Source organism: Amblyomma americanum, chromosome 8 (genome assembly GCF_052857255.1).
Source record: "Amblyomma americanum isolate KBUSLIRL-KWMA chromosome 8, ASM5285725v1, whole genome shotgun sequence".
Classification (NCBI taxonomy): domain Eukaryota; kingdom Metazoa; phylum Arthropoda; class Arachnida; order Ixodida; family Ixodidae; genus Amblyomma; species Amblyomma americanum.
The window spans coordinates 37286307-37301242 of NC_135504.1; the positions used below are offsets into that span (position 1 = coordinate 37286307).

Below are 14936 nucleotides of genomic sequence, written 5' to 3' on the forward strand. Positions count from 1 at the left end.
CATCTTCTTCAGAAAGCACCTTGAGTTATATTTTGAACCAAGCTACGTATATAACACGAATTTAGTTTCACTGTTCTTGAGATACCCACAAGCTCACCCACTATGCTCGTGAGCTGTGAGGAAAAGCTAACTTCTTGGCGCCCTTGGGCCATCGATGCTTAGTGTTCGGCACGTTCTGGCGAGAAAGAGTTGCTGCAGATGTGGAACGAATGCAGCACGCGCCATTGGGAATGAAGAGAAGGCAGTGAAAGAGCAGTGAGAAGTAGGGAAGGGGAAAAAAAGCACAAACAGGCACAAAACAGTGCATCATGAATCAGCAATGCAAGACGATGGCACAGCAGCAGCTTCAGCGTGACAAGCCATATGCATTAACACGCAGGAGGCTTCCCACAGAATATTGCAGATTTTTTGTTCTTAATTTGCGGAATTAAAAATTTTCTGCCACAGAAAACTAAAGGGCCTTAATAATTAGTACACAGCGTGCAAACGGTTTGTCGCGAATTCTTCACAATGGACAGTAAAGGGTTAAGGACCAAGAACTGGACAGCAGTTTGCTCGACGTGTCACGAAGGGTGTGAAGTACTAGAGAAGCCACACACTGGTGTCGTTCAGCAGTACGTGAAGTCATATTTATTGGTGGAGTACACACTGCATGAATAAAACAGTTATAACTGCATTGCAGGTGCTGTTGTGTTCATTTCTGCATTTAGGTACTAATGATTTTTCGTTCTGATTATTGCGTGCAGGTGTATCAGCTGCAAATGCTTGCAGTGTGCTGTGTAGCTTCACTGATAATTATGGTACTTGCTTGATATATCAACTCAGACACTGTGCTTTTTGAGTGTTGAATAATCTGGCCTAACCCTGTGGTTGGCTGCTCTGCTCTCAGGTTTCCAGCGAGCACAACTCACCTGTTGTTGAACGAGTGTGCCAGCTCTCTGAGCAGTGTGGCACTTCACCGAGCACAACATCGGCTCCACCTTCTCAGTTCATCCATCTTTCCGTTGCTTCATGTGGAGGTAAAACTTGCATTTGCACTCAACGTAGTCTCGCTTATCTGGTGATGTGAGGTTGCGTAGAAGGTGGTTGACTAATCTGACTCGAAAGTCCATCTCATGAAGCTGACCTGTGTCAGCTGAGTCACGACACAGCTCAGATTAGTGACTGCGCGTTTATGCAAGTTCAGAATGGTGTTGGTTACTCCGCTTGCTGCTGCTATATGTTGGTTCTCTATGATGGGCCAATATGGGCTTCTTCATGACTTAGTTTTGTGGTAATGAATCACTGTTGCATTAGTAAACCGTTTAATATTGCTTGTGTCAGAACTCAGACCTTAGCACAAAGCTGTTTCTGTTTGCATAGAACATCACCGTGGGTTCTCGTTCTCACATTTAATGAGTAACTCCCGGAAGGTTTTCGAACATTTTAAGTTAACAATTGCATTATATTCCTTGGACTTCTCTCTCGCTCATTTGTGATTAAAATATCTTCATTGTAATGAGCAGAACAATGACAAAATTGCAAAACACATGACGTCAACACTGAAACTGAAACTGGGTTTTAACCAACAAATAGTGTTGTGAGTTTTGGTTTGAATAACGCGCTACACACTAACAAAACGACACCGGAACGAAGGACACAGGACAAGTGCGCTCCTGTGAATACTGTCATGAAGATGCTTATGTACGCCTTGAACAGCTATACTGGCGACTGAAAATGATAACTTCAATCATTATTTGTCTGAAATGACCAAATACAAGCTTGAAATTCTTTCCTTCAGCAAACGCAGAGCGAATATTGAAGGGCAGGCATCTCGTGATGTCACATGCACGAGATTGCCCATAGAAGTGATCCGAATGAAGTCATGAAACGGGAAATTTTAAAATGAATTTGCTCTGAAACAAAATGTTGGCCAGCTGTGAAATTTGTCTCAAATGATCAGAAGACTGAGGAGAACCTACAGTGAAAGTCTCAGTAAAATATGCGCACGTCACAAAAACTCCAGAGTTGCTCTTTGAAGCTGGTGCCCTACTTTGCATGCAGTGTAGTCACCTGCGTTCATTTTAGAGCGATCCTCGCAGCTTGCCAGTTATCACTGCTTTTACAACGTGGAACTCCATATCTCTCCTGCGCAAGGAGTTAAAATGCTCCTGCTTATTGTCTCTCTGGTGGGGCAGTACTGAATTCTTTCCTGATCATCAAAAGATGCATATTAGTTTGAATGAGGGGTCCAGGTACATGGCGCAATGAGTGCTTTAAGTCGGCTAGACACTCTACCACTCTCTACAGTAGAGACCTACGAAAGTTTGCAGAGGTCTACGGAGGTCTACAAAGGTCTGGGGATGTCTATAGGCCTTTGAGAGTGCTTATAGTTGTGTGAGCACGTCTATGCCTTATGCACTAACCTCATGTGTATACAGTTATGTCCTTTGTCGGCTGTATCTCCCCTTTTTTTCTTATTGTCATTCACCCCCCCCCCCCCCAATGCAGGGTAGCAAACTGGACCTGAGTTAGCTAACCTCCCTGCCTTTTTTTTTTAACTGTTCTTTCTCTCTCTCTCCATTATGCATCCTGAAAAATTCTTAGGAACGTAACTGCGTTGTTTCTACAATGTCAGGCACTTACAAACTGAACTCCGCCTCTCTTTTTCGTTTACTTCAGGAGTCTTCCTGTCTACCCAAGGAACTTGCCGACTTGAACATTACTGTCGGTGACTCAATGTCCAAGTTTAGGCTGCGGCCATTTCGGGGACTTGATAGGTGAGTCACTCATTTGCCTTGTGGTCAGGCAGTCAGTGCAGTTTTTGCTAAGCAATGAGTATGATTTTATATTTCTTGGTTGCGTAGATGACATATTTTTAGTGAGGAAGCATGCATGTATCTCGCACAGATGCCTGCCTTATCGTGTGGGTGCAGGCCCTAAGTGTGCTTTGCTGGCCTAATGTTGGGTTACGGTGTCGTTAGAGCTGTGGCAGAGATGGCGGTCTGCACGGTGATGTTTGCACTGCAGAATAAAACTAAATAGGAGACTTAAATTCATGGAATGCATGACCAGGCCAGTATAGTGCAAAATTTCGGTACCTCACTGATCTTGAAATTCTATTTATCTCACAACTTTTCACCGTATTTTTATGCTTAAGAGTTCTTGAGAGGTTACTTATCGGTTGGAATAATCTCTTATTTCACTTTTTATTTATTGTTCTCTTTTGAGCAGAAGCGGTAGCTAGTAAGTGCTGTATACACTGGAGTGCCTCTTACGAACTGTGATAGTGGGCTTGAAACACGTGCATTTTAATGTGTTTCCTTTTTTCCTCGTCCAGAGATTCGGTTGTACGTGTGGAACCTGAGGCCTATGTGGAAGAAGCACACTCAAGTTTTGGCTTCAGTGAGAAGCTCGAAGAGCTGAAAGCGGCGGCCGCTTTGAAGAAGGACGAAGTGTCGGGTGATTGTCAAACTGCTATCTTTTATTCCTCAAATACTGCACGACAGAAATCAGAGTTTACAATGCGAAATCACACTGAAACTGGTTGCTTGTTTCTTTCTTTTTTTTGTTTTTTTTGCGGAAAGAAGAGCAATTGTACGCCCCTTTGTGTGATGCTGATTTTGTGGTGCGAAGTGTTTAGACATTGCTAGTGTAATCTCAATGCCATTTTAATTTTATTGCAACAAACACACATTCGGCACAGTTCTTAGTTGCCATTTGGGATAGATATTTCCTGCCTGCTTGAGGCACAACGTGAGCAAAGTCGAAGCAAAACCTGAGTATCGGTTTGCATGAGCAAGCGTCATGTTGCACACTGTTGATGCAGCAGTGCTTTCCTCATTGTTGTGCTTATTATATCAGCTTTGTGCTTAGCTCTGTATGAAGAGACTTGCAAACAGGTTCCAGCTCTAATGGACCACTTTGAGTGCAAAGAACAAGCTGCACTGCAGTTATTTTGACTTCTTTGAAAGTTTATTTTGTTTCTGTAAGTATGCAGAATGTGATTTGTCTTTTCCTCCTTTCCCAGGCATGCCCTCTCACCCTCAGATCCTCTTCTTGGGCACTGCATCAGCGATTCCTGGGAAGGACCGCAATGTCAGTGCCATTCTGGTCAATGTGAGGTAAGGCTTTAATGTTGTTGAATTGGCATACTTAAGGATCTGCAGGCACAAAACTTTAAAGACCAAGAAAAGATGTACAGTAGAACCATGTTTATACATTCTTCGTTCGTACAGTTTTCAGGTTCTTATCCTCAGGATAGTGAGAAATTAAAATGTCTCTTAGAGTGACACTATTTTTGTGTGTACGCACTTTTAGTCGCAGTTCTTGGGTCCCAGCAGTGTCTCTGTGAAGCCTCTGAGTAGCAAGTGTAACTGGGTTAGTGGACACCTCAATCACCCTGTGATTAGGTGGTGGGGTCCACCTACAAACTGAGGCAGTTGTGCGCTTGTCTCGTAGAGTGACACTATTTTTGTGTGTATGCACTTTTAGTCGCAGTTCTTGGGTCCCAGCAGTGTCTGTGTGAAGCCTCTTGAGTAGCAAGTGTAACTGGGTTAGTGGACACCACAATCACCCTGTGAATAGGCGGTGGCACCCACCTACAAACTGAGGCAGTTGTGCACCTTTTCTTTTCTGAAAATCAGGGGAAGGTTTAGACTGCACACCTCAGTCATGCTTTAAGGTACGTGGCGAGGTGTCCACCTACAAAAAGCCATGCTTTCGCGCAATACTTTGTGCTTAGCACTGCTAAACCACCAGCCTTTTTTCATCTGTTTAACACATTCCTGGATAATATTTCAAAAAAAAAAATCATGTTCATTATTAAGTCAAATTCCGATCTTACGACACATTCACCGACCAAGAAAAGGTACGATAACACGTGAGCGAGCTGATCCTAGTATCGCTGATTGCTGATACTAGTATGTATTATTATATCAATTGTGTCCAGTTTATTGTTGTATTAAGGGCAGCTTGAGTATCGCAGAGTTTTCTGCCTCAGTATGTTGCGAAATCAAGCTTCACTCAAATTTCGAATCGGGGACTACTGTAATCGTCGGTAAATTTTTTTAGTATGTGGAGGTGTGTCTGAATTTCTTTCCACTTTATGGAATATGCAGCACTGGCAGATGATGGACAAGATGAGCACATGACTGTGCTGAACCGTCAGCTTTATTTTTTGGGAGTTTGGTGTATGTTTTATGGCGGCTTAACATCCCAAGGCGATTCAGGCTATGAGGGATGCCGTAGTGAAGGGCTCCGGAAATTTCGACCACTTGGGGTTCTTTAACATGCTCTGACATCGCACGGTACACGGACCTCTAGAATTTCGCCTCCATCGAAATTCGACCGTTGCGGCCGGGATCGAACCCGCGTCTTTCGGGTCAGCAGCCGAGTGCCATAACCACTCAGCCACCGCGGTGGCTTTTTGGAAGGTAGTTGATCCGCAACTTTTATACTGCGACCCAAAGATTAACCAGTGATATGCAGACACATGTTGCTATGCAAGTAATTAGGAAAAAAAACCAGTGACGCGCTGGCACATATTTTTTTGCAACCTGCAAGAACTTGCAAAACTGCAAAAACCTGCAAAACTTCCAGCGCTGCACTTTCCGTAACTTCAAAAATAAAGTTGATAGTTAAACCTCGTCTTGTCTGTTGTCTGCCAGCACTGCACGTTCTGTAATGACCAACCAGCTGGGCCAGCAACGCGTTCTTTGTGCTTCATTCTTGAGTCACATTTTTGAAAAACTTAATGGTTTCTTTGATGCATTTCTCTGGATAACACACTTTATTCTTCCATTTAAAAAACAACATTTCAAATAACTAACAACGTTCTACTGTAATTTTTTTCTTTGGTATACATGGCTGCTGCTTCACAAGCTTTGGTCGCAAGCATTAAAGGGACCATGAAATGATATTCACTGGGATTAGGAAAAGCACATGAGCAATCGGTATTCAATCACTCGTCACCGCAGTGCAAAAATTTTTAAGCTAGCTTTATTAGCACTGAAGATATCTGTGATGAAAAACGAAGCTCCTCCTCACCCCCTCAACTCAGCAATATTTATTTATTTATTTATTTATTCAAGGTCAAGGCTCCAGCAATGGCACGCCTTGTACAGCTTTGGTCGTGAAGTAGAACTTTCACTCAAAGTCTGTCGGTCTGGCCGTCCGCCATAGTCCTTGGAAACTGACTCTTCGCCTCTGGTTGCTGGTGCCCCACAGTCCCCGCTCTCGCCGTGCGTCTGCTGATGGCGCCAGCGAGTTTGTTATATTAAGGCCGACCAGTGCAACAACTTTGTTACATGGAGTTTGCAGATACAAACACTTCAGTGGGGGCGGCGTTCGGGAATTGAGGAATTTCGTATTATCAAGGAATTAACTATATGGAGGCTCATTATATCCAGGTTTAGCATTAGAACTTAGAAGCATCATTAGAAAAACAAAAGCGGCGTCGCATAATTTCTAGGTGGCAGGTGGTGTCACCTGCTGCCTGCTAACCATGACAGGTGGTTTACGGGAGAGCCCGGGAAAAGCATGTGTAGGAAGAGCAACACAGGTTGCGGGAAGGCAACCTGCACCTCGCAAGTCCCACCAGTCACGTTCCGGGAAAGGCACCAACAGTTTGGAATGCTATTGCATAGCTAACACACAATGTAATTAGGTGTCCCTGTGAATATTTTTTTGAAAAATGTGGTCTAATACAGTTTAGCCCAAATTAACCTTAGCGAACGATTTAAAGCTGAAGGAACACTAGTATTGCCACTATTTCTGTATTGCAGAAATCTCCACGTTTGAGCTGAATAAATAATGGTAACTAAGTTGCCCAAGTGTGCAGATGATTCAGTAAACAGTTGCACCCATACCTAGCATGTAGACAAACAGTTCTTTCCCAGGCAGAAGAAATGAAGCATTTCTTGATGGGTTACCAGTGAAGAAGGTCATATAGCTGATGCTTTTTTTTTAGTTTCGACTGAGCCTTTTGCATAAATCATATTTAGAATTTTAGAATTTAGGATTTTTTTTATCAATTTCAGTGAAGACATGTCCATTCTTCTGGACTGTGGCGAAGGAACGTTCAACCAGCTGGTTCGGTTCTATGGCCTCGAGCGTGCCAGGAACATCCTGACACGGCTGAGCTGCATCTTTGTGTCTCACCTTCATGCAGACCATCATTTGGTAAGTGTCCAAAATCACCAAACTTGGTAAGAAATTAAAGTTTAGCTGTATCTATTATCAAGAAGCAGTATAGTAGTATAGAAGAAGCAGTACAGTTCTTGTTCGTGATTGGATCAGGAAGACAGGCTAGTTTTTATCATTTTTAAAGTTGTGTAATCACAGTTCTTCAGAGAACGTTGGCTGGAATGTGTTGAAAGTCATCCTTTCAGTGGTGTGGCCTAATAAATTTGCGCCTCTCCGCAGGGTTTGGTGAAGGTATTGAAAGAGAGACAAGCTGCCTTCGAGGTACTTGGCATTCCGTACGAACCACTTCTTGTGGTGGCTCCGAAGTTCATGGTCTCTTGGATGGCTCGCTGCAGCCATGCATTTGATTCGGTAGCCGAACTCTTCAAGTGAGTGGTTTGCAAATTAAAATTTTTATTAAAAGCTATGGCAGCAGTACAAGAGGAGCTGCAATGAACGTTTCCTGTCACGAGCATTAATTTTTTTTTTTTTTTGCTACTTAGAGATGATGTTATGTGTTTGGTGCTTTATGTGCTTGCAGTGTGAGGGTTTTTATTTGGTCTGATGCTATGAGCATTTAACTGACCTTTCACGGCAATTAAGAAAAAAAAGATAAACCATAGTGACACACACAAGCAGGGGCTGTCGGTGATGCACACTACCAGGTCCATCAACCACTTGCTGCACTTGTCATTTTCACTTCCATCGAGCTTGTTTGTTATTTTTCAGGCACTGATCTGTGCAATCGCCTGCGTTGTTTTTTAATTCCTTGTGAACCAAATGTCTTTGTATGCCGTCATAACAATATGTTAGCGTCAACTGTTAAAAGAGTCATGTGGCAGCTATAATTGTCATAGGCAGACTACTTATGTTACACAGATATGACACTGGTTCATGACAATACCATATCATGTCCACGTTGCATAGATTTTTGGTGTATTGGTGTGCAGTGTGAGCCTGTGGGTTTTTTCAAGGTTTTAATGAGGTTTTAAAGAGGTTTCAGTAAACTCTAGCTGCCGCCCTCGGTCACCCCTGATGAAGGAGCCGAGTCGGCTTCGAAACGTTGATTTACAATTATAATTAAATTTTTTGGTTGGAGATGTGCAGTTTATTATAAGTTTTACCAAAGAGGACTCCCTGTTTTATATACAATCCAGTACTTTAAAGCAGTGCGTAGAACAAATAGTTAGTGAAGAGTGACAGAGTATATATCAGGAGGAGGGAAACAGTTCTAGAGGTGACAGAGGATTACGGTGGAGCATTGAGATTGGTGAATTAACGGGATAAGCAGTTAGGAGTCACGGGGAGAGGCCTTTGACCTCAAGAGCACTTAGCTAGATCGCTGATGATAAAAATTTTGACAGTGACGTTGGGCTACTATAGTGATGAATGAATGTATTCAGGATTACCATTGCATTTTCTTATTTGCTTGTGTGCTTTCGTCTAGATATGTGGACAATGCATCATTGCTTTATGACCAGGCCTCACCGTCTGCTGAAAAATTGGAGCTACTTCAGAAGCTCAAGCTAAAAGACGTGAGTTTTCATTAAAAGTTTTCAATGAGAAGCATGCATGTTTTCTTTTTTTTTTTCACGTAAGGCAAATGAGTGTTCAGAATTCTAATTTTGACTTGTGCCTTTTCCACCCACCTGTAGGTGAATTTAGTTAAGATGGTCTTTATGTGATCGCTGACCTATCAAAGGTGCACTAAAGAGGAATCTGAACTTGTCTTTTTACCGCGGGAACTCTGTCTACACCTTCCGGGCATTCTTAGAAACTTCGAATTATTATCCTGTGTGGCCGATTGCCCTAATTAAATTGGAGTAAACGTCCCGGCTGCCGCCTTTTTTCGAACTGAACGCGGTAGTTAGGCGGAGTCAACCAACGCGCGGAGTGCCTAATCCAGCCAGTCCAGTGGCGGCTTGGCTTTCGCTTTTATTTTGTTTTTTAGATTTCTGTGAATAAACAGTTTCAGTCACAGACAATATAGCCGCAAATTAGGCCCACGGAAATAAAAATACACGTGGAATCTTTGATTTTCGTATCACTCCGCTGATGGCAGAGCGGCAAGCCACCGTTAAGTCTGTGGTCACCTTTTTTCCGATCTACCCTTGGGCACCACCTTGTTGCTGCACGCTTCCACTTTGGAGAGTGCACGCCAGCCAAGAACTTGTGCTGTAACGGGCACTTTTACAAAAGAAAACAGAAATATGGAAGTGGACAAGGTGCACACTGCACTGACACAACAAATGTGAAGTTGCTGCACTCCTTGAATTGATGCAGCAGCAGGTGCAGCCAAATCGAACAGACCTAATGGGCAGACGAGTCAAAAGAGCTACAACTGGGGCTAGTTGGAAATGCATCCTTGAAGGTATTGGTGAGCGCTACCAAAATACGGAAAGGGACGAACGCACAAGACAAGCGCTTGTCTTGTGTGTTCGTCCCTTTCCGTATTTTGGTAGCGCTCACCAATACCTTCATTAGGTAGTTTGTAAGGATAGGGTGTGCCAGAACTGGTGAAAGACTGGGATCAGTAGGAAAGTCCTTTGGGCCCAGCTGGGCTGATGATGAGGATGATCTCCTTTTAGAGCGCAGCTCTTTGGCACCCTTTCCTGCATTCCGCGTCGATGTCGGCGTAACCGGTTGTCCGATTAGCAGAGCAAAATGCCACCTGGAAGGTGGCTGTTACAGGAAGATCCCAAAGGGTGGCCAGCAGCGTAACACACCACCTGCCAGTGGTGGCTTGTAAAGAGCTGCGCTCAAACCTCGCATTACGAACTATCGTAATAGCCTGTCAATTTTTCGCTGTTTTGCTGTTTGATAGTGAGTTTTCTGTAAAACCCCAGTCTCAGTAGCAGATTTGAGCACCTAAGAGTCTTACTTGGTAAGCCAAATGTTTTTGTCGGATGTGTGTCGCACCACATATAAAATAACCTAATTCATAGTTGTCTAATAAGCAGTAATAAAATCAAGCCGACTGCTTTAATAGTTCTATTAATGCTGCTCTGGCAAAGCTTTCCGGCCTGTTTTTGTTAAACGTTTTCATGTTTAGCTTGCCATTTCCCGGCTCTCATCTCTTTGTCGTCACTGATGATGTTTGTGCAGTTCGGCACGGTGCTTGTTCTACATTGCAAGAACGCCTACGGTGTCACCCTCACCGCAGAGACCGGCTGGAAGCTGACATACTCGGGTGACACCATGCCCTGTGACGCTCTGATCAAAGCAGGTCAGTCTATGGTGCTTGTGCAGTCTTTCTAGGGGACAGAAAGGGTGATCTAAAATAACTGGGAAGATTGTAGATGCACAGTCAAAAGATATCCTGCTGTTGTGTGAAACAGCAGAGATATTTTGCTGCCAAGCTCATTCTTTTGTATTTTTTTTTCCGTGAGGAAGGAAGCTGATAGGACTTGTCTGAGCCAAGAATGCTACTGGCCGAAGGCAGGAACTGGAAGATTTTTATAATTAAAATTGAGGGTGGAGCTTATGTCTGCTATAGTATGTATATTGTGACTATAATGCGCTGTACCTCCTACTTGATAATAAGGGAGTATTTACAATTTAGCATCCACCCAAGCACAGCCATATGGCTACAAAGCAAACTATGCAGCTTTCACAGAAACTACATAGTTGAAGAAAAATTTGTCCTAGTCCAGGATTCAAGCCCAGGACCAGCCTCTCTTTTTTAGCCACATGGCTGCAATTGGGTGGGCGCCAATGAGCAATTGCTCCCTTATTACTAATAGACTCCATCTCGGGGGTTCCCCCTAAACGTTGGACCAACACCCCACTTTGAGTTGTTGGGCAGTTAGCTCACTCTTTACGATATGCCAGCTGTCCCAGTTAGGTCAGTTAGTAGAGCGACTGCCCCCGGTTAGGTGGTGGTACTGGGTTCAAATCCTGTCCCAGGAGAAATTTTTCTTCAACTGCGAAGTTTCCGTGGAAGCCGTGCAGCTTTCCTTTTCAGCCATATGGCTACGTTTGGGTGGATGCTAATCAGCAATTACTTCCTTATTACAAATCTGCTCCACCTTGGGAGATTCCCCTAAACATTGAACTATCTGCCTCCTACTTCTGGCTATTGAAAATTTGCCAGAATTTCACCGTGCCAAATAAAGACTTGTACTGTGCCATTTTTCTGGCAGTGTACTAAAGAAAAAATGGGAATATAGACGGGAACATTCTACGTTCCCAAGCTATGGTTTACTTCAGGGGTTCTCAATCCTTGTAGCCTTGGGAACTCCCCAACAGCCACTCAAATGATGATGACGAACTCTGTGTCCTGGCTTCTGCCCCTTCCTGCCTTACATGCATGCAGGAAGGAGTGTGCACGCATGCATGCACGGTGCCTGAAAAAAATGCCTAAATTCTATTAATGATGATAGGGTGTATAGTGAAACAGCCTTCTGCTTAGAAATTATGGTATAATTAGTCTCAAAATACTAATGTGGATAAAGAAAAGATGGAACCCAAGGCGTGCATGGATTTAGGTGCTTGGGGAACCAAAAATGTACTCCAAGGAGCTCAAGTGCTTTGCGGAACCCAATTTGAGACCAAACCCCTGCCTTGCACTGGCAACCCAGGACTAGGTGTGCCACATAGAAGTGACAGCAAAAACAAGTGTATATTTTTATTTTGCGCACAAACATGGTGGGTTTCCGAGAAGCATTGCCTCCTGGTCCTGAAACCATTTTATTAACTAATGGAATTGAACAATATGACATTGGAATAACAGTTTATAACATTGCCTTGCCCATGAGCTGATCATTCTTCACTACTGTACAGTAGCCACCAGTGGCAATGCACTGTCATGAGGGTGGCTGTTTTGCCACACCTGCCTGCAGTCTGGACTTTCTTCAGGTTTTGGAAGACATTGGTGCTCTTGAAATACTTTAGGCTGTAGTGCTCTCAGAAACACTTTAGTTTAAATATTTTACTTTTAAACCTTATAGCCTCTCACAACGTCCATTGAACTAGCATTTAAACCCACGAAGTTTACCCCTCAAAATTTGGCCGTAAGTGTATGTAGTAAATAATGGGTGCATTATGGCCAGAGTTGCCGCTTTACCATTAGCCCCTAAATAGTACTACTGCTAACTACTCATGCCACAGGAATTCTGGCTGTTTTTCGGGATGAAGAGTGTTTGAAAATTATGCACTTTGTGATCAACACAGAGGTCACCATTACATTGGCCCACGAATTTCTGATGTCCTCAGTAGCTCTCGTTATTCTTCTGCGATGGCGTTTATGTGAATGAGTTGTTTTGAAATGCATGCTCTATTTTTTAACAGGAAAAGGAAGTGACATACTGATCCATGAGGCTACAATGGAGGATGACTTGGCTGAAGAAGCCATCATTAAGACTCACAGGTGAATTTTGGAATTCACGGGTGCCATTGCTTGTGGGTGAATTCCACAACTGAGTCTGGTACACTAACACCGGGTACTCTACGTGTAACAAACAGTCCTGTCAGCTCCCTTATGTCAGCAGCAGGCGATGTGTATGAAATGATGTGCACCTTGAGCCGTCGAATGGGACTAGGAAAGGCTACGTCTAGTTAGGAGCATGGCGTGCTTGTTAATTCCCAGGAACATACTGTAAGTGCATTACTGTTGACACGTGCCACAGCTGCAGACTTACCGCTGAACAGTCCACCAAATGGAGCTCATTGTGGAAGCTTTCATCAAGAGAGTTTCAGGATGTGCGGAATGCAGAATCAGTAGCACTGCATATTGCAGTGCAGGAGGCACAGTTTTGTTTGTAGACAGTTTGTCGTGTAGTTGCCAAAAGGGTTGGTAAGCTTCAGGCTGTTTGTCTTTGTGCCATCTATGATCTGGCTTACACGAGACAAGTGGAAGAACTGGATCCATTCGTGTTACTCATGTAGTGTGAGCAGCTTCTATTGGTTTCTCTGACAGAATTCTAATGGCAGACCTTTACTCAGGGACAGCATGTCAGCATTGACTGAATTGAAAGGCGGCTGAAAGAGTTTGCGTAAGCCATGTCCTTTTATGGTGTGTACGCAAACCCGTTGTCATACTGGGAAAGATGCAAACTCCAGTTCAACATATGCATCAAAAGAACTCCAAGTGTGTTGGCTTGCAGTGGTGCAACATATCTTGCAAAAGTTTGTGAAAATCTCGAATTTCCGACCATGAGGATGGAAATTCTAAATTTCATCCACTACTGAACTGGGGTTCATGACCTGTCTGTAAGCAGCTGTGCACACCAGTCGTTATCAGTCTTGAGGCAAATGCAGCTGGCATTTGTTGGCCCCAATATTCCATCACCAGCAGACAGCACCAAAGGCTTTCTTAGGTAGTGACACATGAATTTTATTACGGACTGGATAAGCTAGTTTGTTTTTGGGAATGCTGTTGCTTCTTCGTTGGTTGTCTTCTAGGCTACTTCTTTTTGGCAAACAGCGATGCAGTTTAAGGCTATGAGATGCGTCGTACAGAAGCTTGTATTAGAAATTGAGCAGCCCAAGAAACAGTTGAACTTGTTTTGCCTTTCGGCTCAGGAACTTCGCCGCAAGATGCGTCGACTCATGATGCTACTCATGGAGAGTTGGTCTCCAGTTTTGCTAGTTCAGTAGCTCAGGACCAGCATTGCTGCAACACTCAGGATGCACGTGTTCTTGTTTATCCCGTCGTCTTGTATCCTGGCGATTTTGCTCCTGAGGTTCTTGTGCTGTTCTTTCTTGTCTCGGCTGCCCGTAGCTATGTCAGTCAGTTAGAATTGTGTCCCAGGAACACGTTCCAAAAGTTGCTTTGTGTACAGCCTTGGTCAAACACATGTGGCCAATGGGGCTTGCTTCTAAGCTTTGAAGCCTGTAAATTTGCTTCTAAGTGCTCTTGTGTCCCTCATGAAAAACCTAAGCTTCAAAGTAATGGAAACGTGAGCTTCACTCGCTTTTGAGACATTTACTATGCTGTCGATCCAAAGTGAGCCGCATTACATGCCCCAGAAACAAGCCAACAAAGGCTGTACTGTCAGCATCAAATAAAAGGCACGTGACACGAAAAAAACTAAAGTATTAGCAGCTGGAGGAGGAATGCAGGCGGAGTTCATTAACACTTCCAGAGACTAGTCATCGTAAGTGATAACCACTTGCACTAGTATTTTATGTTTCCCTCAAATAAGATCAGCTCATTTTGCTGTTCACATTCTTACTGTCTTGTTCACGTTTCATTTGGTGCTGACAGTATCCTTTGAACGTAGCCAGCATGGATGGATATCCAAACCGAAAACTTGTTACCTCCCTGCATGTAGTGGGTTCGGCAGCAAAGCTGTTGCAATGCTTCACTCTGAAAAGCTGGATTAATGTTGCTCCAGTAGTCTCCACAGAGGCTAATGGTTTGTTCTTGGTGGCTCGCGAAACGGAAAAGGTGCACGTATGCAGTGCGATGTCAGTGCAAGTTAACGAAACTAATCCAGTGTCCTCCACTATACTACATCCGTCATGGTCCACGTGTAATTTTAACAGTTTTATTTTCTTGGTGACTAGCATGACTGGTGTGGGTCCATTGTGAAGCGTGGATTGGTTGTAATGTGCCCTGCTCAACCATCATGTCATTGCAGTATCTGGTAGGCTATGCAGTGGTAATGGTACATGCTGTGCTTTACAGAATCGATTGCAAACAGTCTGGTCAACATCAGCGTGCAGAAATGTACTGAAACTCTTTTTCCCTGTTCCCTTGGGTAGCCGAGTGAATTCTTTCACCACAGTGCTGGCGGGCAGCAGTGGACTTTTAGGGTTTGTGTTGACCC

The 14936-nt window shown here is 43.7% G+C and overlaps 1 protein-coding gene across 1 annotated transcript in view; it reads left to right on the top strand.

The window, feature by feature from the left end:
* RNaseZ (ribonuclease Z) overlaps positions 1 to 14936 on the top strand; it is a 30710-nt gene that overhangs the window by 11655 nt on the left and 4119 nt on the right. The window contains exons 12-20 of the mRNA XM_077634510.1: positions 890 to 1019; positions 2662 to 2759; positions 3320 to 3441; positions 4010 to 4103; positions 7020 to 7161; positions 7405 to 7553; positions 8612 to 8699; positions 10270 to 10390; positions 12454 to 12532. Coding sequence (XP_077490636.1) covers positions 890 to 1019; positions 2662 to 2759; positions 3320 to 3441; positions 4010 to 4103; positions 7020 to 7161; positions 7405 to 7553; positions 8612 to 8699; positions 10270 to 10390; positions 12454 to 12532 — 1023 coding nt within the window. The remainder of the gene's footprint in view (positions 1 to 889; positions 1020 to 2661; positions 2760 to 3319; positions 3442 to 4009; positions 4104 to 7019; positions 7162 to 7404; positions 7554 to 8611; positions 8700 to 10269; positions 10391 to 12453; positions 12533 to 14936) is intronic.